Genomic DNA, 23507 nt, shown 5'->3' on the forward strand with positions numbered 1-23507 from the left:
AGGCCCAAGACTTATAAGCACATATGTTAAGCTCTAGTTTTCCGATGTGGGACATTGCTCCACATTACTCTCAACACGCCCCCGCACGTGTGACGATATTTTGAGCCTTACACGTGAACAAATTGTATTGGGTGATGTGGGAGCACGTGTGACTGTTGAGCCTTACACTCGGATAACCAAGCTCTGATACCATGATAGAATTAGAGCATCCAATCCAAAACCAATTGGCAATGGGTGGAGAGGCCCAAAACTTATAAGCACATATGCTAAGCTTTAGTTTTCCGATGTGGGACATTGCTCCACATTACTCTCAACAGATACGACTCACAAGTAAATAATGCACCTACTTAAGGATCTTTAGGCCAGGGAAAGTTTAGGTTAAAACTAGCTTTACACCTCCATTTCCAAAGTTTCCAGAAAATTAACCATAGCATAAACCACATTCCATTGCATACCTCTTTGATATTTTATCATAGTTTGTCACCCATTTCTATTAAGGGGTTATGTGAGACTGCGTTAAACCTCAAGGGGGGTCTTATTGTAATTTCTAAATTTCAAGAGTTATATACAATAGTAGATCTTAGGGAGTATCTGTAACAAGGTTACATTTATCACCAAGAAATGTTTTTATGCAGCTGATGTCTATAATTTTTTGATGAAATTCTAACGGAATGGATTATGTGAAATCAACTTAAAATCTTAGGGACTCTTGTAATTTCTCAAACCTTGGGGGGTTTATTTGAAAACATGATAAACCTATGAGGTGTTTAAGTAATTAACCCCAAAATCAAATTTAAAAACTTCAAATAGGAAACAAAAAAGAATGAGAAAACCATACTAGCCCCAACGCCCTCCAACCCCATGCAAAGTTTGCTTTCCAAGATGACTCCTGCAAATACTCAACTACTAAAATATGTAGACTTCACCAAATACTCAACAACTAAAACTTGTATACTTTATAAATAATATTAGGTATATTTCATTTTAGCCATAATGAGGTATGATATGTAGTAGTGTAGTACCTATTCCACATTATATTTTGATAATTAGAATTATTTATTTTTTAAGTCGCTATTTAAAGATTATTCTTGTAAAAAATTAAATAAATTAGAAAGCATTAAAACAACTAATTATGATCGAATAAATAGACGAACATAGTGATTTCGGTAAATACTTGAAATTTTAATCATTTAATCTAATTAAATAGTTTTCGGTTTGTCTAATTTTTTTTTAATAATAATCATTGAATATAAATTTAGAAAATAAACGAGTCTGATGATCAAAGTACAATTCAGCCTCCACATTCTTCCTATGAAATGTTCTCTATGCATCCTATGTACCAGATGTCATTTATGCCTCAGTCACCTTTGTAGATGCTTATGTATTGGCCAGAGGTACCTTCTCAGCCATCTCCTGGTGGGTCACATCATTCTACAGGTGTTGGATTTTCCGGATTGCTTTCCGGTAATTTAGGTGATGAAGAATTTATGAGACAATTTGGTCCGCAGGGAGGATCAGGGTCACATTCAGTTTCGGGTTCGGGTTCTGCTGCGGGACTTGAGTAGATTATTGATAGAACAATATTATTTGACATGTATTGTTAATTGAAAGATTTTATGTTTATTAGTGTATAATTATTATTGGAAATGTTTTATATTAATTAGTTTATTTTATAATAATTATTTCAAATATGATTTCATTTTTTTATATATATTCAATAATTTTGGCAGTTGTATCCACCATGAAAGGATTTTTAATATATTTTATTACTTTTTCTGACAGATATACGATCAATGCCGGCGGTTATATCCGCCACAAAAAAAAATTTATATATTTTATTTCTTTTCCTGGCGGATATACTATCAATGCCGGCGGTTATATCCGCCAGGACTGAGTTAATCCCGGTGGATATATCCGCCAGGAAAATTTTAATGCCTTGCCAGCGTGAAATAGTATTCCTGACGGATTTAGACAGCCGTCCGCCAGGAAAAGTGTTTTGCCTGCGGTTTTAATGCTGGCGGAAACTCTATCCGCCACTGCTTCATAATCTTGGCGGATTTAACTATTTTTTCGCCAGAATATTATTTTTCCTGGTGATTTAATTCCGCCAGGAATAAGTGCTTTTGTAGTAGTGAGTGAGTCCTACTATGCAGATGTATATTAATACCAAGTTCATGTACAATGGAATAAGCAAACTATTCATATCATCATTCTTTCATTAATTCTTGCAGCTAGGTGGGGAGATGTTTTCAAGGTGGTGGTGGCAATGGTACCCCACTATATATGAGCTGATAGGTTATGGCCAACTATAGCATCCTTTGATACTCCACTTCTGCCCAAAATGCAAGCACCACCACCACAACTATGAGCTGTGGGACGAGCCTAATATATATAACTATATATAATTGGGAAGTTTCTGTTGGCTTGCATGGCGAAGTTTTATGTGGCAGCTCGCTCATAACCGTGTAAAACATCACTGCAATAAACCTTAAAAAACCATCCCAATGACTTAGATCTAGACGAAGCAAAGCAAGGGCATCAATGACTTTGGACAATTCAATCTCTATTTCATGAGGTTTTTGTTTTTGTTTTTTATTTTGTCTGATATTCCATGAGGTTTTAATTCACATCGGCACATCGCCAATTTTGGAAGACTGTTTTGGGGTTTTTAATTCATATTAATTGCTTTTTTGCAGGCATGAGATAGACTTGGCAAAGTTGGAAAAGTCCTCTACCTCCTACTCCTAGCTATATGCTAGGTTGGGTGGGGACGTTGGGTTTGGAAATGTTAGCTAGGGAGATGATAATATTTTTTGCTTAAGGGGCAAATTTGAGTTTTCAAATTTACATAGAAACAAGGGGTTATGAAGCGTAAACTTGGGGGTATCAATAGAAATTCCCAATAGCGATATCTCTAAAGACTCAAACTTGATCATTTGTCTTATTTTTTATTACATCGAGACTCAAACTTAAAATCTAAAGACTTTACTCAGCCCTCCCAATGCATGGACTAAATTTTTTGGAGGCGATCATTATGAGTATCAAGCAACTTCTCCACTTGTAATCACAATCCCAGCTTGAGATTGAGTAGTTTGGAACCTGCAAACCTTGCAGAGAGGAGAAAAGAATGATGGAGTTCTGTACGTGTCCTCACCACCCATCAATGGCATTGGGACTCCTCTCTTGACTGGACCAACATAACCAGGCCTGTAAGTCTTTCCCAAAACTCCTTCCACCTGATGACTCAATTTGGGAAATGTGAACTGTGTCTCCAAGTGAGCAAAAGTATCATCACCTAGTGGTATATGGTAGTGATGAACTCGGTCTTCTTTTTCTCCAATAGGCCTAACCCTTATGGCTATTTCCACAAGCCCCTCCACAATCACTCTTGCATAGTTAGTGTCATCGGTTCTTTCCACAAGTACTTCTCTGTGTTCACCATTAGTCCTCCATTCGGCCTCTCCATTAGTAGGGATGCTAATTTCCTCACCATCCCATCTGATCATGAGAGCGTCAACTTTGTCATCCCACTTTGAGATCCTCTTTGCTGCAACCACAAGTGTGTGAGTGTCGAACATGATTGAGATGGCTTGAATCCATGTGAAGTCGCGAGTCCTTCCTGTTGGTCTAGTCCCGATGAAGTGTGCATTGATTTGGAGGTTGTCGTCAGAAACAATGGCGAAGTTTCCATCCTTGGCCCCATGGAAGTAGAACATCACACCATCACCACCAATAAAGCGAGGGTCATAGCAGATAGAGCCGTAGCCATCACAGTTGCCTCTTCTAACTGAAAAGCGCATGCAGAATTGTTAGTTCAAATATACATGTTGGGTGAGAAAATTAAAGTAAGGAGCTTACCCTTGCAAGTGGCTTCACAAGTGCTACCGCAGTTAACAAAACAACCCTTTGATTTCTTGTTGTTTTTGGGCTTTCTCTCTGGACATTCGGGTGGACACACAAGGGTCTTGTAAAAACAGGCCCCCTGTGCTTTGCATAAACATTGCTCCTGTCCCGATGCCGTTGCTGGCAATACGTCGTAGTTTGTAGTATCATTGATTCCATTGCCATTTCCGTTTCCATTGCCATTACCATTTCCGTTTCCACTGCCAGTGTTGCCATTGCCATTCCCATTCCCATTCCCGTTGCCATTGCCATTCCCATTTCCATTTCCGTTACCGTTACCGTTGCCGTTTCCGTTTCCATTTCCACTGCCAGTGTTGCCATTCCCATTCCCATTGCCGTTGCCACTCCCAGTGTTGCCATTTCCATTCCCATTGCCGTTACCGCCGCTGCCATCAGTGTTGCCATTACCATTCCCGTTCCCGTTGCCACTTCCAGTGTTTCCATTGCCATTCCCATTCCCATTGCCTTGGCCCAGAACAAAGCTGGCTTCCATGGCAATGAGCACTACAAAGAGCGCCACCAATACATGTGACATTCTTATTTTAGCCATTTCTAGCTAGCAACTGTACTATATATGTTTATCTTCTATCCTGCTCTTAGCTAGATTTACTTGTATTCTGAGCAGGAAGGGTTGATAGGAATGGCAGTGTTCAAAGAGATATTTATAATGGAGTATTGAGAGAGAATCAGGCCTTCATTAGCTATTTTTTTATAATTAATTTTATTTGGAATTATTTGTAATTTGACCAATGGGGCTGCTGACTATATTTTAGTTAGAGACCTGGCCTATACAAAACAAAACAAAACTTCCCATAAACGCTAAACCTTTTTAAGAACCTGAAGCATTGGTACGTGTTAACTTGAATTTGTGATAGAGATAGGAACACTTTTTTGGACATGTACTCACCTTCAAGTTGAATGGTGTACGTACACTATTTTGCATAGCACATGCATTATTGATCATATCTTACGATTGCCTCAAAGTGATCATATACAAAAGAAAATTGCAGTTTACATGCGAAAGATCCATTAAGAGTTGTCCAACGCGAAACATTAACATTAACATTTGTGAGAGGGTTGGTTTTGTGCGCACTGCTTACTGTCGCATACAATTTAAGTCTCATGTGACCGATCATATATACACATTGCACCTCACACCCATCTTAGTATTTTTCTTTTTTCTCATTCCTTTTAAAGTTTATATTTGGATTCAAATTCTATACTTCTTTTTACTTGACTTTTATTAGTGACCATATATTCCTTATTCAATGGTAGGGAGCTAAAAAATGGAATTGATTCATAGCACTTTTTAAGTGTGAGTGAAATTATATTAAACAGTTTGGATTCAAACAAACAAAAACAAGACAAGCAAATCCAAATCATTTTTATGTATGTCATTATTTAATTTTTTTTTATTTAAGTCTAAGTTGACTTTTCAAACTAATTAAGTTGGAACAATTAAACCAATACTAAAAAAAAAAAAAAAAACCAATGCTGCAGTACATATAACGAAAAACTAAATGAAACCTAACCTATTGTCAAAGACCCAATAATGAGAGCAGTTTTGCTCACCTCCTTTAACTCAGGTGTATGCTCACCTCTCATCTAAAATGCTGTCATGTGTTTAAAAAATTAACCATGAGTTAATCTATTGTATTTAATTATTTATGATATTATAATGATGAGAGAGAAAAATAATTTGACAACTTTTTTCTACTTTTATCCTTATCTTTTATTACTCAACTTTTTTCCACTTTTTTATTTGCCTATTAATTTTTATTTTCTCTTTTATTTAATTATTTCTAATAATTTTTGCTTCTTTTGTTTTTTTGCTCTTCTCCAGTACGCCTCTAGTATCTAAAAAACCACATGCATTTAATAATTTTTGCTTTTTTTTGTTTGCTCTTTTTATCCGAGGGTGGGAAGATTCGAATTTGAATTATTTTCTAATTAAGATTGGAGAAAAAAAATACTACTAAACTAATATCCAATAATTATGTCCAAAACCTTTACAAGATTTCAAAACCATACTAACCCAATAATTTTGTAGAATATTGTACGTTTTTTTTCTTTTTATCAAGAGGAGATTGTATAACATAGTTTTTTTTGGAGAAAGATTGTATGGCAACATAACTTATAAGAGAATATGGTCATGTATATATATCTACATCTATAATGTATTTTGTCAACCGGTCGAAAGGTTTGAGCATAAAGCAAAATTGTCCAAGTACTTTGCCCTGACTAAAAACAATCTTAAAAACTTGTATCCAATATATTAATTATGTTTTTTACAAACTTAAATGTGCAATCACGTAAGACTGTTATCAAAGCCCAGATACTCAACCAACAACTCCACCGTGCGATTTAGTTAAGATTAAGTGTAAGATTGCAGAACCTAAAGAACGTCACCTGAAATCTAGTTAATTCGGGCTGCCCTTGATTTAATTAAGATTAAATTAATGAGAGTGCCCTTCATTGTAGGTTTTTGCAAAAGATACGTTTCTTCTCTCATGGAAAAGATCGATAAGTTAATTACATGCATGCAGCATGCATGAAGATAACGTTATTAATTAATCTTGATAAGCAAAGGGTCATATCCGCCATTGAAGATACCGGTACGTTCAATTTTGATAGAAACAAATTAGAATTTAGAAATGTTGAGAAATGTTCTATTATCAATCAATGTGATGTATTATCTTATCGCTTATTATTTATTATTAGTCAGTGTAATTGTAATGTCTGCAATTATGGTAGTGTTAAAATTTATCCATCAGCATAAGGCCCCGGTCTATTGATAGAATTAGAGCATCTAACTCAAAATTAATTGGTAATGGGTAAAGAGGTCCAAGACTTATAAACACATATGCTAAACTCTAGTTTTCCGATGTGGGACATTACTCCACATTACTCTCAACACGCCCCAGCACGTGTGGCGAGATTTTTGAGCCTTATACGTGAACAAATTGTATTGGGTGATCGTTATGGGAGTACGTGTGGCCATTGGGCCTTACACGCGGATAATCAAGCTCTGATACCATGATAGAATTAGAGCATCCAACTCAAAACCAATTGGCAATGGGTGGAGAGACCCAAGACTTATAAGCATGCTTAGGCTCTAGTTTTCCGATGTGAGACATTACTTCACATTACTCTCAACACGCCCCCGCACGTGTGGCGAGATTTTTGAGCCTTACACGTGAACAAATTGTATTGGGTGACGTGGGAGCACGTGTGGCCGTTGGGCCTTATACACAGATAACCAAGCTCTGATACCATGATAGAATTAAAGCATCCAACCCAAAACCAATTGGCAATGGGTGGAGAGGCCTAAGACTTATAAGCACATATGATAAACTCTAGTTTTCCGATGTGAGACATTACTCCACATTACTCTCAATATCTATCCCTACGATTTTGTCCTGAAAGTTTGAAATGACATGTTTAAGAAACAAACTTATGAAACCCTTACGAAAGTATGAAGGCCTCTTTTTTCTATTGGAATCTTTGGTTATTAATTAACTAAAGTCAATTGCTCAGGCCAAACAAAATTAAAGTCAATTTCAGGGTTGATGTATCATGTAACCATACGTTTAAGCACCCAAAATTTTCATTCACGAGGTCTCAGGACTCAGATTACATTAATTGTACGTTCTTCAATAAAGGCATGCAACATGGACATGTGATTTAACCTGCACCAGTAGATGAGGAAAAAGATTTTTTGTTTTTTTGTACGTTTTGGTTTCTTTTGCTTCATCCATGAAGTAAGAAAAAAGAAACAAAGAAGAGGAAGACGAGATTAATTCAACTATATATATCATGCTCCTTCCGTTGAGGTATATATCAATTTATTTATGTTGAGGTATAATTTTGTTGGGGCCCACACGAGTCGTTTTGTGTCGATTCAAACCGTTTGTAAGGATTATCTTCATTGATAGATCATTCTTGCAAAAAATTAGTCAAATTAGAAATCATTTGCATATCTAACTTTGATAAAACAAATAGACGGTTTCATTGAAAATATTTGGTTCGTCTATTTATTTGATCAAAGTTAGATAGGCAAATGATTTCTGATTTAGCTAATTTTTGCAAGGATGATCTATTAATGAAGATATAAAAAATGAACGGTTCAGATGGACACAAAACGGCTCGTGTGGACCCTAACATAGTATATCTCAACATAAATAAGTTAAGATATATCTCATCAGAAGGAGCCTGATATATATATATATATGTGCGCGCGTGTGTGTGTGAATTTCTTGTTTTACAAGGTTAGTGGCATCTTCCTAGGTCCTGGCGTGTACGTCTCATTTTTCGAAAAATGCTTTACTCCTTACCAGTAATGAATCATTTCTGGCCTCCTTACTAGATGACTATATATATTTAAGTTAATACGTGTCAAATTATAATTTTTGGGTCAATTTATGACTTCTGGGTCAACGCTTGGTAGAGCTCACATATATGATTGATCGAGGGGTCAATTGACCTCATGAAGCTATTTTTTCCACACTAAATTTAGGTTATTATCCCTAACTTCCTGAAATTTTACCTTAAGGAGTGAGGCAAAATGTTTCATAAAATGTCTCATAAATAATTTCTAAGCTAAAGGCCATGAGTACCGTCTTTTTCATCCTGTCCCTATAAAAACAAATTCCATGGATACGCAACTACGTACTCACATTTGATTGATTTTAAGATTATTTGATGGATTAGTTTCATGATTCTGATCAAGATGCTGGTCCAAAAAAAAGAAATTAAGTGTCTCTAAGGTGGTCAGAGGAGACACTGATACTTGCCCCTTCAACAGTACGTCAAGTTAACAATTAATGACTAGAGAAAAGCTTCAAAGAAATTAACCTAGAGATAATAATTAACACTTCAATCAGGTTTTGAGGGTGAAAGTGAACATAATTACCTTCTGATTGAAGGGAGCAAGTATGGCTTATAAGACTTGGGCCTCTCAACCTATTGTCAATTGATTTTGGATTGGATGCTTTAATTATATCATAATGATCCCTTATATATACCCCCTTTTGAACCCTGGCTTTCTCATCTATCTCCTTCATGCTCACAAATAAATAAATCAACAGATCAGGAGAAGATAAAAAGACATTATTAGCTAGAAAAAATGTTATGAATCAATTCCATTTTTTAGCTCCCTACCATTGAATAAGGAATATATGGTCACTAATAAAAGTCAAGTAAAAAGAAGTATAGAATTTGAATCCAAATATAAACTTTAAAAGGAATGAGAAAAAAGAAAAATACTAAGATGGGTGTGAGGTGCAATGTGTATATATGATCGGTCACATGAGACTTAAATTGTATGCGACAGTAAGCAGTGCGCACAAAACCAACCCTCTCACAAATGTTAATGTTAATGTTTCGCGTTGGACAACTCTTAATGGATCTTTCGCATGTAAACTGCAATTTTCTTTTGTATATGATCACTTTGAGGCAATCGTAAGATATGATCAATAATGCATGTGCTATGCAAAATAGTGTACGTACACCATTCAACTTGAAGGTGAGTACATGTCCAAAAAAGTGTTCCTATCTCTATCACAAATTCAAGTTAACACGTACCAATGCTTCAGGTTCTTAAAAAGGTTTAGCGTTTATGGGAAGTTTTGTTTTGTTTTGTATAGGCCAGGTCTCTAACTAAAATATAGTCAGCAGCCCCATTGGTCAAATTACAAATAATTCCAAATAAAATTAATTATAAAAAAATAGCTAATGAAGGCCTGATTCTCTCTCAATACTCCATTATAAATATCTCTTTGAACACTGCCATTCCTATCAACCCTTCCTGCTCAGAATACAAGTAAATCTAGCTAAGAGCAGGATAGAAGATAAACATATATAGTACAGTTGCTAGCTAGAAATGGCTAAAATAAGAATGTCACATGTATTGGTGGCGCTCTTTGTAGTGCTCATTGCCATGGAAGCCAGCTTTGTTCTGGGCCAAGGCAATGGGAATGGGAATGGCAATGGAAACACTGGAAGTGGCAACGGGAACGGGAATGGTAATGGCAACACTGATGGCAGCGGCGGTAACGGCAATGGGAATGGAAATGGCAACACTGGGAGTGGCAACGGCAATGGGAATGGGAATGGCAACACTGGCAGTGGAAATGGAAACGGAAACGGCAACGGTAACGGTAACGGAAATGGAAATGGGAATGGCAATGGCAACGGGAATGGGAATGGGAATGGCAATGGCAACACTGGCAGTGGAAACGGAAATGGTAATGGCAATGGAAACGGAAATGGCAATGGAATCAATGATACTACAAACTACGACGTATTGCCAGCAACGGCATCGGGACAGGAGCAATGTTTATGCAAAGCACAGGGGGCCTGTTTTTACAAGACCCTTGTGTGTCCACCCGAATGTCCAGAGAGAAAGCCCAAAAACAACAAGAAATCAAAGGGTTGTTTTGTTAACTGCGGTAGCACTTGTGAAGCCACTTGCAAGGGTAAGCTCCTTACTTTAATTTTCTCACCCAACATGTATATTTGAACTAACAATTCTGCATGCGCTTTTCAGTTAGAAGAGGCAACTGTGATGGCTACGGCTCTATCTGCTATGACCCTCGCTTTATTGGTGGTGATGGTGTGATGTTCTACTTCCATGGGGCCAAGGATGGAAACTTCGCCATTGTTTCTGACGACAACCTCCAAATCAATGCACACTTCATCGGGACTAGACCAACAGGAAGGACTCGCGACTTCACATGGATTCAAGCCATCTCAATCATGTTCGACACTCACACACTTGTGGTTGCAGCAAAGAGGATCTCAAAGTGGGATGACAAAGTTGACGCTCTCATGATCAGATGGGATGGTGAGGAAATTAGCATCCCTACTAATGGAGAGGCCGAATGGAGGACTAATGGTGAACACAGAGAAGTACTTGTGGAAAGAACCGATGACACTAACTATGCAAGAGTGATTGTGGAGGGGCTTGTGGAAATAGCCATAAGGGTTAGGCCTATTGGAGAAAAAGAAGACCGAGTTCATCACTACCATATACCACTAGGTGATGATACTTTTGCTCACTTGGAGACACAGTTCACATTTCCCAAATTGAGTCATCAGGTGGAAGGAGTTTTGGGAAAGACTTACAGGCCTGGTTATGTTAGTCCAGTCAAGAGAGGAGTCCCAATGCCATTGATGGGTGGTGAGGACACGTACAGAACTCCATCATTCTTTTCTCCTCTCTGCAAGGTTTGCAGGTTCCAAACTACTCAATCTCAAGCTGGGATTGTGATTACAAGTGGAGAAGTTGCTTGATACTCATAATGATCGCCTCCAAAAAATTTAGTCCATGCATTGGGAGGGCTGAGTAAAGTCTTTAGATTTTAAGTTTGAGTCTCGATGTAATAAAAAATAAGACAAATGATCAAGAGAAATAAACATCAATTTCAATAATCAAGTGTTTTTCATTTATATGCATCTGTTTTTGGGTAACTAATGTAGTATCCATTAGGCTGAGATCCTAATGGAACAATGGAGCATTACAAGGTAAATGCAACACGGTAAATTGACATTTAACTAGTGCACAAGAGAAACATAATTATTCTCAAGTTTATTTCAGGAAATAAAAGGAAAAGTGACCTTTTCAACTTTATAATTTATATACACCACCTGAAATGCAGAACTGGTTGATCTGCCTTAAAACTAAATTCATCTGAAAGAATACTTGTGCAGGATCAAAGACCTTTAACAGATATCATAGTAAAAAGCAGACTAAAGAGAGTAAAGAACTTCAAAACTGCAGGAAATAAACTTTCAGTTATCTCACTGTTCCTATTGATATACAGGGAGGTCAGGGAGGTCGTTCTTTGGTTGTTGGTTTAAATTTAGATCTGCTTCTACAGCAATAATGCTACTTGAGGCCCCTTCTCCAGTTTCAGTCGCCATCTTCAAGAAGTAACTATGCCTGCACAAACAAATATTTACAACCTCATGCAAATTTAGGAGAATGACAAACAACAGAAAACACATATACCATCGAGTGTCTGTTGTCAGTTCAGGATGGAAGGCAGTCGCCAGCAAGTTCCTTTGTCTAACTGCTACAATCACTTTCTTCTCAGGCACAGTATTCTCCTGAAATAACTGAAACAAAATAAGAAAATCGCACCAAAAGAAGGGTGAAACATAATTTATGCCAGTGGCATATCATCTTTGGTAATTTATTGTAGATGAATGGTGCTTTAGATTTTTGTAGCAATATAACTGCATGTTTGCACCCTGGAACAGAAGCTTCAGTAGTCTTTCCTTAATACAAGCTGCAGAATTCAGTGCCATTGACAATAGATTTCAGTGCAAAACTCTAACTCTACATGATACTTTTTAGTGTTACAAACTCGTGACACAACCAGGTTTGTGACCGGTGGTTCTAAGAAAAAACCCAAAAATATGAGAGATGACAATTTTGCAAGAGGAGATGCCAAGTAACTCATTGCAGAAGAGTGTTACTAAAATGGTCATGTCCTCATCAAAGTATCTACTCTGATTATATTCAACAGCTTTTATTTTAAGACACCACAAGAAATTTACAGATTATCATGTAAAAAATTGTACTTTTTACCATAATTTACTCCACCATCATAAATTTCTAAACTAATGAGACCCTTTTAGAGATAAATGAACCTATTCTGATACATAAACAATATACTAAGTATCTTAACTCATTAAGTGCTAATCTTATCTACTCTATCCACAGACAATAGAATTGCCAATCCACTGAGTGGAGCTGGTTGAATCTATCCATCTGTTAAAAAGTTAGATGGTTTATGCTTCACAAGGAAATATGGTCTTTGAAGAAGAAATAACAAGAATACAGTAATGTTGTCAACCTAAATGAAGCCAATAAAGCATTGACTAGAGAGTAGAGACTGATTATATAGCATTATTTCCAGTCAAAAGAGACAGAAGAATGTATCACAAACCTCTTGGGCTTCAGCAGAATTTGAATCCAACACCTTGTTAGATGGAACAGGATAATCAGCCAGCACTTGAACTTCTGGTCCTATGTCAACGATCGCAGGAGCACGGATGAAAACTCCACGAAATATTTCAGGACCACCTTCCTTAGAAGCAAGCTCTGGTACTGAAATTTCTGCCTCAAAACTTTGAATCTGTAAGTTTTAAAAAAACAAAAATTAATAACAGACAAATTGAGAAATCCAACATTGAATAAACTGACTTGTTACAACAGATAGTTCCCTATATAAGTCAGTTCCTCACAACCCTTTTTTTCTCATTCTTTCTTTAACAGTAAACAAAAATATAAACATGGGCAGCCGAATTTTTATTCCATTATCTCCATCCACAATTCTCTAATGTGGGATGGAAGATGCAGGATTAATGGGGGATGTGAGATACCAATCAATTTGTGACCATGGCCAATCGACCGGTGTATGGTCAGTGATCAATCATCGCATCCTAAATTAATCCTGCATCTTCATCCCGCATTAAAGAAAACCCTTTAGCTCCATGATTTTTTCCCTCATAATTAACCCTATGAAGTATGCATTACACAGATGTATAAAGTTCCCATGCAAGTTTCTATGCTTGTCAGATAACAAGCACTGAAATAACAGGTCAATGGAATTCATTAATTAAATAAAATAGAGATGTAGATATTATATATCAATTAGGTTTTTTAGATATTATATATCTCATCATAATCTACTACAATTTTCAATTAACAGGTCAATGGAATTCGCTAATTATAGTATACAAAACTTTCAAGATAACATGTATGTGGCCACTAGAATGACGACATTCACTGTTTCAATAAACAAGTACATAAATAAATAATAGATAAATGAGCCTGCAGGTAACAAAAATGAATCCAAACACAATAAAACCATTCAAATCATACTATGTGCCTTATATGCCCCTTCTTTAATGAACTTTCCGAATCAAGAAATCTCGGACTATTTTACCATGTTAAGTACTGACACATTTACAGATACAACATGTGTCTCATCTTTTATCTGCTTATGGCATATCCATCTTGATAAACATGCTTAACTTGAGAATTCAGAAGTCAGTGCATTTACCTGGCTGCCAAAGAAGTTTCTGTGAACTGTGCAATCCAGGCCTCCAACAAGTTCCTGTCCTCCTATTTTCTGTCCTGAAAACACATGCCTTGTCTCACTAATTAAAGCAACTTTCAGCTGCTTTTATTTGTATTGAAGAAGAAAAATCAAACTAAAATGAAAGATCAATAACTTACAGATTAATAAAAGAAAAGAAGAAGGAAATGCACCTGTAGCTTTGTTTGCTAAGAAAATAAGCCCTGCACAGGTCCCCCAAACAGGCTTCCCCATTTTAACAAACTCACGCAAAGCAGGAAACTGTGAATAAATTAAATAAACAAATGATAATCAATTATGTTTTTGGAAAAAAAATAAAAGAGTCAGAATTAAAATTTTTATTGTTCAAATAATGTTATAGTTTTTTTCACTTTCTTTAACCTTCTGTTGCATCTTTTGAGTACAAAAGCCAAGCGAAAATAGTTCAAAATTTCACCACTTTTGTATAAATTTAACTAACCGAGCCAAACCCATATAACCAAATTACATGGTTCATAGCAAACACCTCATTTTCTCCTTAACCCACATTTGCTGCTATATTAAACCGCATCTCGCAAATACAACATACAAATTCAATCACCCAATACTCCAAAGCAAAAATATAATATTTTAGTGAAAATTGTAGCTCTAGGGCATGCTTTTACATAGTAAACCAAGAAGTAACAAAATAAAAAAGCATTAAATGAATCAACACGCATACACACAAAGAGAAAGAGAGAGAGAGAGAGAGAGAGAGAGAGAGACCAGGTTGTGGTACTCGGCGAGCTTGGCCATGGTGGTGCTCTCTCCTCCAGGGATAATAAGGGACGCAACGTTTTGGAGCTGCTCTGGTTTCCTTACCTCCATGCCCTTCACCCCAAGCCTTCTCAGAGCTACAACACAGAGAGAGACACACAGAGTTTCAATAATAATATCGAATACATAAGCGACGGGAGAGAATGAAGAAGAAAAGGTGTGCCTGCTATGTGTTCGTTGAAAGATCCCTGTAAAGCAAGCACGCCGACGAGGGCCATAGTTTGCTCAAAGCGTCCAAGACTTGACCTCACTGACGATAGAAAACAGTTTATTAGTGACCGAGAGAGGTGTGTGAGGACTGAGGAGTGGTCAAGCCTTGGAAGACGCCTGGGCCTCTCGTTTCTGACTGGCTCCACTTTTTGCCTTTTAAATAGAGTTATGCTATTTGCATACATTTTCTCACTTTTTTTTATTTCACATTTTCGCACACTCCTCTCATAATTAAATTTTCTCATATACACTCCTTTTAATTACAATAATATTTTTATTTTATCTATTTCACAAAATTTCTCACTACAAAACACCCCATCACTCAACACACTCCATTAATTTAGACAAAAACAAAACAAAACACACCTAGCCCTCCCTCTCCCTTACCCAAGTCACCCGACCATCTTCGCCCTTCACATGACCCACCCAGCTCTCTCTCTCTCTCTCCTTCCCTCTCTCCTCCGAACATCCATTAAAAAAAAAAAGTTGTAAGTTGCTTGAGCTTTCCGGCAATTTCTTGCAAGTGTGGGTGGTTAGTCGGTAAGGGGAGTTATGGGGAGTGATAGTCGGCCTCTGGGGAGTATTTTCCAACCAGTAAAGTAACTGGTGGTGGCCGGATGAGAGAGTGGTAGTGTTGGGATGGCTGTGTGCTCAGGGAGTCATGTGATGGCTGGGGGTGGAGGCTGGTCTGGGGAGTCGGGGAAGATAGAGGGAGCTTTTGGCGGGGTTTTCTCCGCCTGGTTCACTGATGAACTTGCCGAACTGAAAGGAATCGAGAGAGAAAATGAGTGAGCTCGGGGAGAGAGGAGAGAATCAGGGGGAGAAAGAATGAGAGGGAGAGATGAGGGGTGGGGTGGGGTGGGGTGGGTTGGGGCTGGGTGAGGGGGAGGAAGGTGGGGTGGGTCGGGTCTGTGTGGAGGGGAATGAGGTAGGGCAGGGATAGGTGAGAGGGAGAGGATGGGTTAGGCAAGAGATCAACTTCTCCCATAATGATATCTATACTACATACTATCGTCATAATATCAGTCAATTTTATTCTTTTAACTAGTATCGTCATAATATAAAAGGTATACCTAGTATCGTTATAATATTAACCAGTTTCATAATCATTTCCTTTTCCGATCAACCCTTACACAAATTTTCTTATTATTTTTGTTCTGATGTGTAGTCTTATAATTGATAGAGAAAAGACATAGAAAAGAAAAGGAATAGATAGATCTCCAATCGAAATTCAAGGTGATTAAGCATCTGCTAAATTTAATGGCAACTAAAATTATAGGGAAAGTAAATATAACAACTATTTCATTAGACGATGAGCAAATGGACAACATAGGAAAACTGAAATTCTCTCTAATTCAAATTTGACTTATCATAGATGTGAAATGTAACTATTGAATTCACGTACCTAAGTGACCTGAGTGATCAGAGTAGCTACATCTCCCTGACCTGAGTGATCATAGTAGCTACATCTCTCTGACCTGAGTGATCAGGGTAGCTATAACATTGTCTCATTCCCGATGTTTCAATGTTGAACCATCAATAACCCACATCTGAGTAAAACCCCAAATATTGCAATAATTTTCAATTAAGCAATCAAAAATATAAATTGATCAAGTTGTGAGGATTAGATCGATTACTGTATCAGCATCAGCTTTGTCCGATTTTTTCTCCGGTGTCGGAGTCACCGCAACATCAACACTCGCGAGCGAAGTCTTTTGAAAATTTAACAATGCTGAACTATTAAACTCACAAAATTCATTGTGCATTTGCAAAATATCTTATATAAATGAAATTCTCACCACCATTGTTGTCTCTGAGATTGAGAATGCGAACTAGAGTGAGCGAACCAGAGAGAGATCGCAAAGTTTCTAGAACTTGGCGGGAGGGAGGGATGTGATTCGAGTGAGAAATGACTTAATTAAGCGATTTAAAAACGAGAGGCGGTTGGGCCTTTATGCCCGACTCGAGCCAGGTTAGGACGGGTCCATGCCAAAAAATGTTTGACCCTTAAATTCAAAATGATACCATTTTAGACGTAGTTAAGCATACGATCAGCAAGCAGCAAAATAAAAAAGCATAAGATCAACAAAAAAAAAAAATGTCATATTCCTACAACATCTTCACCTTGAGGCAAATACGCAGAGCCACTTATCACATTTTGAAACTTGAGGAATTCATGCTATTCACATCCTTCAATCTACCTTTTTCACTTACCTTCTTTTTTATTATTCTAATTCTGCAATATAAATTCATGATTATAACTGTTCATTTTTTCTATATAGTTCATAAAGATTATCTCCGCTAAAAATCAACCAAATCAGAAATCGTTTAATTATGTAACTGTGATCAAATAAACATACGATTTCTGTAAAAATTTGATTCATCGTTTGTTTATCTGATAACGGTTACATGACCAAATGAGTTCCGATTTAGTTGATTATTTACAGAAATGATCTTCAAATAATTATCTTAGAAACGAACGTTTCTGATTATAAAAATACATTGTGTAATGAGAATAATAAAGAAGAAGGTTGGTGGAGGTGGATAGCATTTCTTTTAAAACTTTTCTTTTGCTTATTCCTGTTTGGCACTGTTTTTAGAATTACCAAAAACGCTTTTAGATTAGTAAAAACGTTTTTGGTAGCGTTTGACAAAAATAAATAAAAGTACTTCTGAGTTATAATGGCGCTAATAAAGAGTTTTTTTGAGAAGCACATGTCAAGTGATGGTGCTTGCATTTTGGGCAAAGTGGAGTAGCAAAGGAAGCTATATATATGTAATATGTGTGTATATATTTACAGTTGGCCATAGGCCAATAACCTAGTGCAACATATATATATATATATATATAGAGGCTCCTTCTATTGAGGTATACTTCAACTTATTTATGTTGAGGTATGATCATGTTGGGGCCCACACGAGTAGTTTTGTGTCAATCCGAACCATTCATTTTTTACATCTTCATTGATAGATCATCACTGCAAAAAATTAGCCAAATCGGAAATCATTTGCCTATCTAACTTTGATAAAACAAATGGACGGTTTCATTGAAAATATTTGGTTCGTTCATTTATTTGATCAAAGTTAGATAGTCAAATAATTTCCGATTTGACTAATTTTTTGCAGAGATGATCTATCAATAGAGATGTAAAAAATGAACGATTTAGATTGATACAAAACGACTCGTGTGGGCCCCAACAAGATCATACCTCAACATAAATAAGTTGAAATATACCTCAACAGAAGGAGCCTATATATATATATATATATATATATATATATATATAGTGGTACATACCATCGCGGCCATGCACCATCTTGTAAACATCTCCCACCTATCATCTTAATTAATTTGTTACATAGTTTTAAGCTAGTAAGAATGCAAGAATGATGATATGTTGGGGTGTGTTTTGGACAGATTGGATCGGAAATAGGGTATTCTAATTTCAATAAAAAAAAATTCTGGAATGGAATTTTTATTTCAAAAAATCAGAATTTCAACATCTCATTCCGAATCGAAATTTTAGGATTTTTTCGGAATATCACATTTTCAAAACTTCGAATAAAAAATTGAAATTTTCACATTTTCATAATATTTTTTAAAGCATCTTCAGATTTTTTTTTTTTTTGTGTGAATAATGATGAAATTAAAAAAAAAAAAAGTAAAAAATAGATTCTGATGCGTTTCAATGTTTATATTAAAATTTGATTAAACTATATGTCCAATTTAAAAAAAATATACAAAATATTAATTTAAATAACATTTAGAACCATATATACCATACCATAAAAAAAATCTAGGAAAGCATGAAAAAAAATAAGGAGGTAGTGTTTGCACTTGCTTTCATAAACTAAATAAATGATAAAGTATATAATATTAATATAAATACATAATCAATTAGCATAATTTCGGAAATATTTGATTGGAATGCCTTTGAAAAATTTCAGAATTTTTTAGATCAGAATTTGGATTGGATCGGAATTTATAAAGACATTCAAATTTCAATCCAATTTTTTTGGAAATTTTTGAATTTCATATTTGATTTGGCCATTCTAAAATTAGAAATTATCGAATTGAAATTGGTCGGATTTGAATTTTCCAATCCAAATCACACCCCTAATGATATGAATATTTAGCTTATTACAGTGAACATGAACTCCGTATTGGTATTTATATATGCAAGTTTTAGTTGTTGAGCATAAATAGAAAGTAAACTTTGCCTTGACCGAAAAATTAGAAAGCAAACTTTGCCTTCGCCAAAACAGACATAGATAGCAAACTTTGGACGCAAGGACAAAGCCAAAAAAAAAAAAGGCAAACTTTTGTTCCTTTCTCTTTTTTATTCCTTTTTACTTTTTTAGGTGGGGTTGTTTTGTATTTTGCACTTGTTTCATTTGGTTTTCATGCTTTTGCATATACGTCCTGATTTTAATTCCTTCCTTTCATTTGGTTAAGAACTTAAAATAAGGCAGAAATTAAAGAGGGTGCACTAAGATAGCTGAAGATATATCTCCAAACCCAAGAATATTGGCTGCAAATCCTGCTTGCCACACAAGACTGAAAACTTGAGTGAAAATGTAAACAATTCAACGGGATTTAGATGATCTACGTACTAATCATTTTAGTATTGACTTTCTACTTTTTATTTATAATTTGAAACGTACTACTCTGTTTTAGATTTCTATATAAATATATATTTAGTACGAATTATAAATACCAAATTTTAAAGTCAAAATGTTTGATCCTTAAATTCAAAATGATACCATTTTAGACATAATTAAGTATAAGATCAGCAAAAAAAAAAAAAAAAGATGTCATATTCCTACAACACCTTCACCTTGAGGCAAATGTGCATAGCCACTTATCACATTTTGAAACTTTTCTTTTGTTTGTTAAGTCTCATTTAAATAGTTAAAATACTAGTAAGAAATCATGTCATGAGTATGTTGACACGTTGACATGGTGTAAACATTGTCACATTGATAGATTACCCAAAGGTTAGGAGTGCATGTTTCAATAGATAAGTAGGTGCGGAGTGTGGTGAGTTAAAATCTGACTTTTCTTTTAATTGTTTTTTTATAAATATCAGGCACTGAGCACTCGACAATTTATTTTTGCTGAAGAATAAAAGACGTGGCAGTGGTCAAAAAGCTACATTTAGAAAGGAAAAAAAAAACCCCCACAAAATTCCTTTATCCGGATGCTTATATATATATATTTAACACGTACACAAAACAATATCACAAACGCAATCTTTCCCTTGACGCCTCTACACCATGGTGATATAAAGGAAACGCGTGATAAAAAAAAAAGAGAAGTCATCAGTCATGCTACATCTTAATTAGTGCATGTAGAGATGTTGTGGTGCCTCTCTGTACTACATGTATACATATATGGAGGCACCTTTGACTTTAAAGTTTTGTTTATTTAAAATATGGTTTTAGAGAATTGGTTGTGAAGAACTGAAGATATATAACTTTTGAATTTTCATTTATTTTTCTTTAGATTAATATCCATGTGTCGGTAGGTGACAACGACTGTGGTTAACTATCTATTATATTGTGTCAGCATCGATCCATACATATCATGCAGCAGTCTTAATTTCTCTTATATATATGCATGTGGGGGATGCATATTTGTGTGTGCATGTCCTCAAGCACCGTTGAATTACCAGCCAATTGCATGTTAATTTGTTGACAATTCAGAGGAAGGTACGAATTAGATTCAAGCTTCGTACAAGAAATTTGTGCACATAATCTTCATTGTTTGAGTTTGAAATGCATAACACCATTTTCACACTACACCATTTGTTGCTTAAATCCACTATTGGTTTATGTTATCTATTGATGTATCAGCAACTAAAAATTAGTTTGAAAGATCAATAGCCACCCTGCAGTCACTCTTAAGCAGTAGGTTGCAGAGAAAGGGGTGGCAAAGTGGCTACCCAAACCAATTTTTTGGAATGGTGGAATTTGGAGACAAAAACTATCTAACACTGCTGACAATTTATTTCTCCACCAATGTTGCAGGTAGTTGCAAGTATAATAGTGGATAAAAGCAATTCTCCCACCAATGTTCAAATATTACAGTAGCATTTAGTTACAAAAGCAATTATATATGCATTCCATTAAATCTTGCAGTACTCACTGCATGATTATTGAGCTGCTATAATTAACCATCCTTTAATTTTCCTGTCTTGCATCTAATACATCTTAAACACTAGTGCTACACTTAATGATAAAATAGAAATTCAGTAGCAGAACTTGGCAGAAAGCATCACATAAACTTCATTGATTACATCCAACCATCCATCTAACAACTGATTTACAAATACAAATGAAGATACCAACCTGTCATCTACATTACATCAACCATCACTAACATACCCACAATACAAAAGAGAGTTTCTCAACCAACTTTACAATGCGAAATCTATACTATACTATACAAAGAGAGTTTCTGAACCAATATTACATAGAAGTTAATTCCACAACCATGCTATAATCCGAAAATTGACTTGCACTAAACCCTAAAATAGATTTGTACAATTTGCAAATAACTAAAAAATATTACAAACACAACCATACCAAATCAAAAATCGATCTAGAGAGTAGAGACCTGCAAATGAAAAAAAAAATTATAATGAAAACATAGAAGTTTAGAACAAAGAAAAATTATAAGGAAAAAAAAATTATAATGAAAACAGAGGAGAGGAGTAAACCCCGATGAAGATCGCCGGAATCTGCCGCCTAGATCGCCAGAAACGACGGAGGAGGGTCAGGGCTGTTAGGGTTTCGAACCATCACGTACGGCGACTGAACGGGCTGGGTGTTTACACTATTGAACTCAGCTCACCCAGGGGAAGATTTCAGGACCAACTCGACGGCAAAAGGTCGCCGGAATTAGTGACCCATCGGAGAAGAAGGCCGATTCAGGTTCGGTTTAAATCCATGTTTTCATTGGGTTGTTGGGCAATCAAAAGGTAGGAATAGAGAGAGGAAGAAGAGACAAGTCGATTGGAGTCATGTTACCGGCGATGGCTGCTGGACGATGAAGAGATGGCCGGAGAGAGCTCACGGCAGATTAGAGAGAAGAGAGAGAGAGAGAAGGGGGTGTGCGGCTGCTGAGGAGGAAAATGAGAAAAAAAAGGGTGAAGTTAGGTTTTATAGTAAAACCCTAGCTGATGAATTTACAAAATTGTCCTTTAACTTAAAATACCCAAAACTTGATGGTTGTAGCTCCGTTTCACATCTTTTTCGTGTCTACGCGCTCGTACTCCCGAGCCCTATCCAACTAGATCAAAAGATCGTTTAAAATCTAAACATTTAATTTTGTCAAAATAAAACCTTAAACCAATTTACAAAAGCATCTCTTTTTAAAACAAACAATTTTATAAATTCATAGGAAAATAATTTCAAAATTTTCTATAATAAGTATTTAGAGTTTTTTTTTTAATGGGAATGGGCTAGTGGTAGGGGTGTGATTTAGATTGGAAAATCCAAATCTGATTGATTCCAATTCGAAAATTTTCAATTTTGGAACGCTTGATTCAAATCTAAAAATGCCGAAATCCAAAAATTCAGAAAAAAATTGGATTGGAATTGGAATGTTTCTATAAATTCCGATCCGAAATTTTCCTAAGGCATTCTGATCCGATATTTCATAAATTATGCCAAATTTATTTTGTATTTATATTAAATATTTTATCATTTTTTTAGTTTTCTACTATATGTTTCAATAATTTTTTATTTGTTTCAAACATACACATACATATATATTAAAAAAATAATAATAATAATTAAGACAACTTTTTAATACCACATTTGCCTCTTTTAGTTGGAATTGTTGTGGGAAAGGAATAAATCTCCCACCAATTTTCAAGTTTGGTTACTATCTTTGTGTAGCTACTTCTTAGTAAACTATTGTACAAATTAGTGGATCATAAAATAACTATTAACTCCACTAAAATTTTTTAAAACAACTAAAGTATTAATTGGTGACTCAAAAAAATGTCATTGGTCACTAATTTCAATTTAGTTTCAATTCAAGGTGGCTTTAAGCCATATTTGTTGTAGTGTCAGTTGTAAAAATGAGAACATGGAGATGGGATAGTTGCCAAAAAAATAATTACAAAGGTCAAGTCAGATTTTATACAGCTGATCGAATAATCTCTAAGAATGTAGGGAATGATTTTTGTACACCAATTTTTGTATACCCTTTTGTGCTTAATTAAGGGTTTTTGTGCAATGAAAGATGGAAAGCAAGGTCAGGTTGTTCATGGCCATGCCCATATTGTGAAAATCTTGGCTGGACTCAGATTTGTTTGTTGGCAATGCTTTTCCGTGCAATGCTGATATATCATATTACATGCATGCTTGTCTGACCACGCCACTCTCGTTTGTTATCTTCCAGCTTACGTACACACTTGGGTTAGAAAACAGGACTGTACAATCTGCCACAAATATTCCATATATATATATATATATGGG

The 23507-nt window shown here is 35.7% G+C and overlaps 3 protein-coding genes and 1 long non-coding RNA gene across 5 annotated transcripts; 1 reads left to right on the forward strand and 3 right to left on the reverse strand.

Annotated features, from left to right (window-relative positions):
* Positions 1 to 3041: 3041 nt before the first annotated feature.
* LOC147298799 (uncharacterized) lies at positions 3042 to 4453 on the reverse strand. The gene is made up of 2 exons (XM_086228704.1): positions 3859 to 4453; positions 3042 to 3787 (listed from the first exon to the last, which is right to left on the reverse strand). The coding sequence occupies exons 1-2, from the start codon at positions 4451 to 4453 to the stop codon at positions 3042 to 3044; spliced, it is 1341 nt and encodes a 446-aa protein (XP_086084830.1).
* Positions 4454 to 9784: 5331 nt separating this feature from the next.
* LOC147298800 (uncharacterized) lies at positions 9785 to 11196 on the forward strand. The gene is made up of 2 exons (XM_086228715.1): positions 9785 to 10379; positions 10451 to 11196. The coding sequence occupies exons 1-2, from the start codon at positions 9785 to 9787 to the stop codon at positions 11194 to 11196; spliced, it is 1341 nt and encodes a 446-aa protein (XP_086084841.1).
* A 276-nt stretch (positions 11197 to 11472) lies between these two features.
* On the reverse strand, positions 11473 to 15146 carry PDX2 (pyridoxine biosynthesis 2). 2 transcript variants are annotated; one of them, XM_086245606.1, is made up of 7 exons: positions 14971 to 15146; positions 14757 to 14884; positions 14186 to 14273; positions 13977 to 14050; positions 12858 to 13046; positions 11915 to 12021; positions 11473 to 11845 (listed from the first exon to the last, which is right to left on the reverse strand). In XM_086245606.1, the coding sequence occupies exons 1-7, from the start codon at positions 15023 to 15025 to the stop codon at positions 11713 to 11715; spliced, it is 774 nt and encodes a 257-aa protein (XP_086101732.1). In that variant the 5' UTR covers positions 15026 to 15146; the 3' UTR covers positions 11473 to 11712. The 2 variants fall into 2 exon arrangements, with proteins under 2 accessions (XP_086101732.1, XP_086101737.1); XM_086245611.1 differs by having other exon boundaries at positions 11915 to 12012; positions 14971 to 15143.
* A 6121-nt stretch (positions 15147 to 21267) lies between these two features.
* LOC147298802 (uncharacterized) lies at positions 21268 to 22131 on the reverse strand. Its single transcript, XR_015120022.1, has 2 exons — positions 21740 to 22131; positions 21268 to 21636 (listed from the first exon to the last, which is right to left on the reverse strand). It is a non-coding gene; the product is annotated as an uncharacterized LOC147298802 (long non-coding RNA).
* Between the last annotated feature and the right edge of the window lie 1376 nt (positions 22132 to 23507).

This window comes from Dryas octopetala, chromosome 1 (genome assembly GCF_963921425.1).
Source record: "Dryas octopetala chromosome 1, drDryOcto1.1, whole genome shotgun sequence".
Lineage (NCBI taxonomy): Eukaryota > Viridiplantae > Streptophyta > Magnoliopsida > Rosales > Rosaceae > Dryas > Dryas octopetala.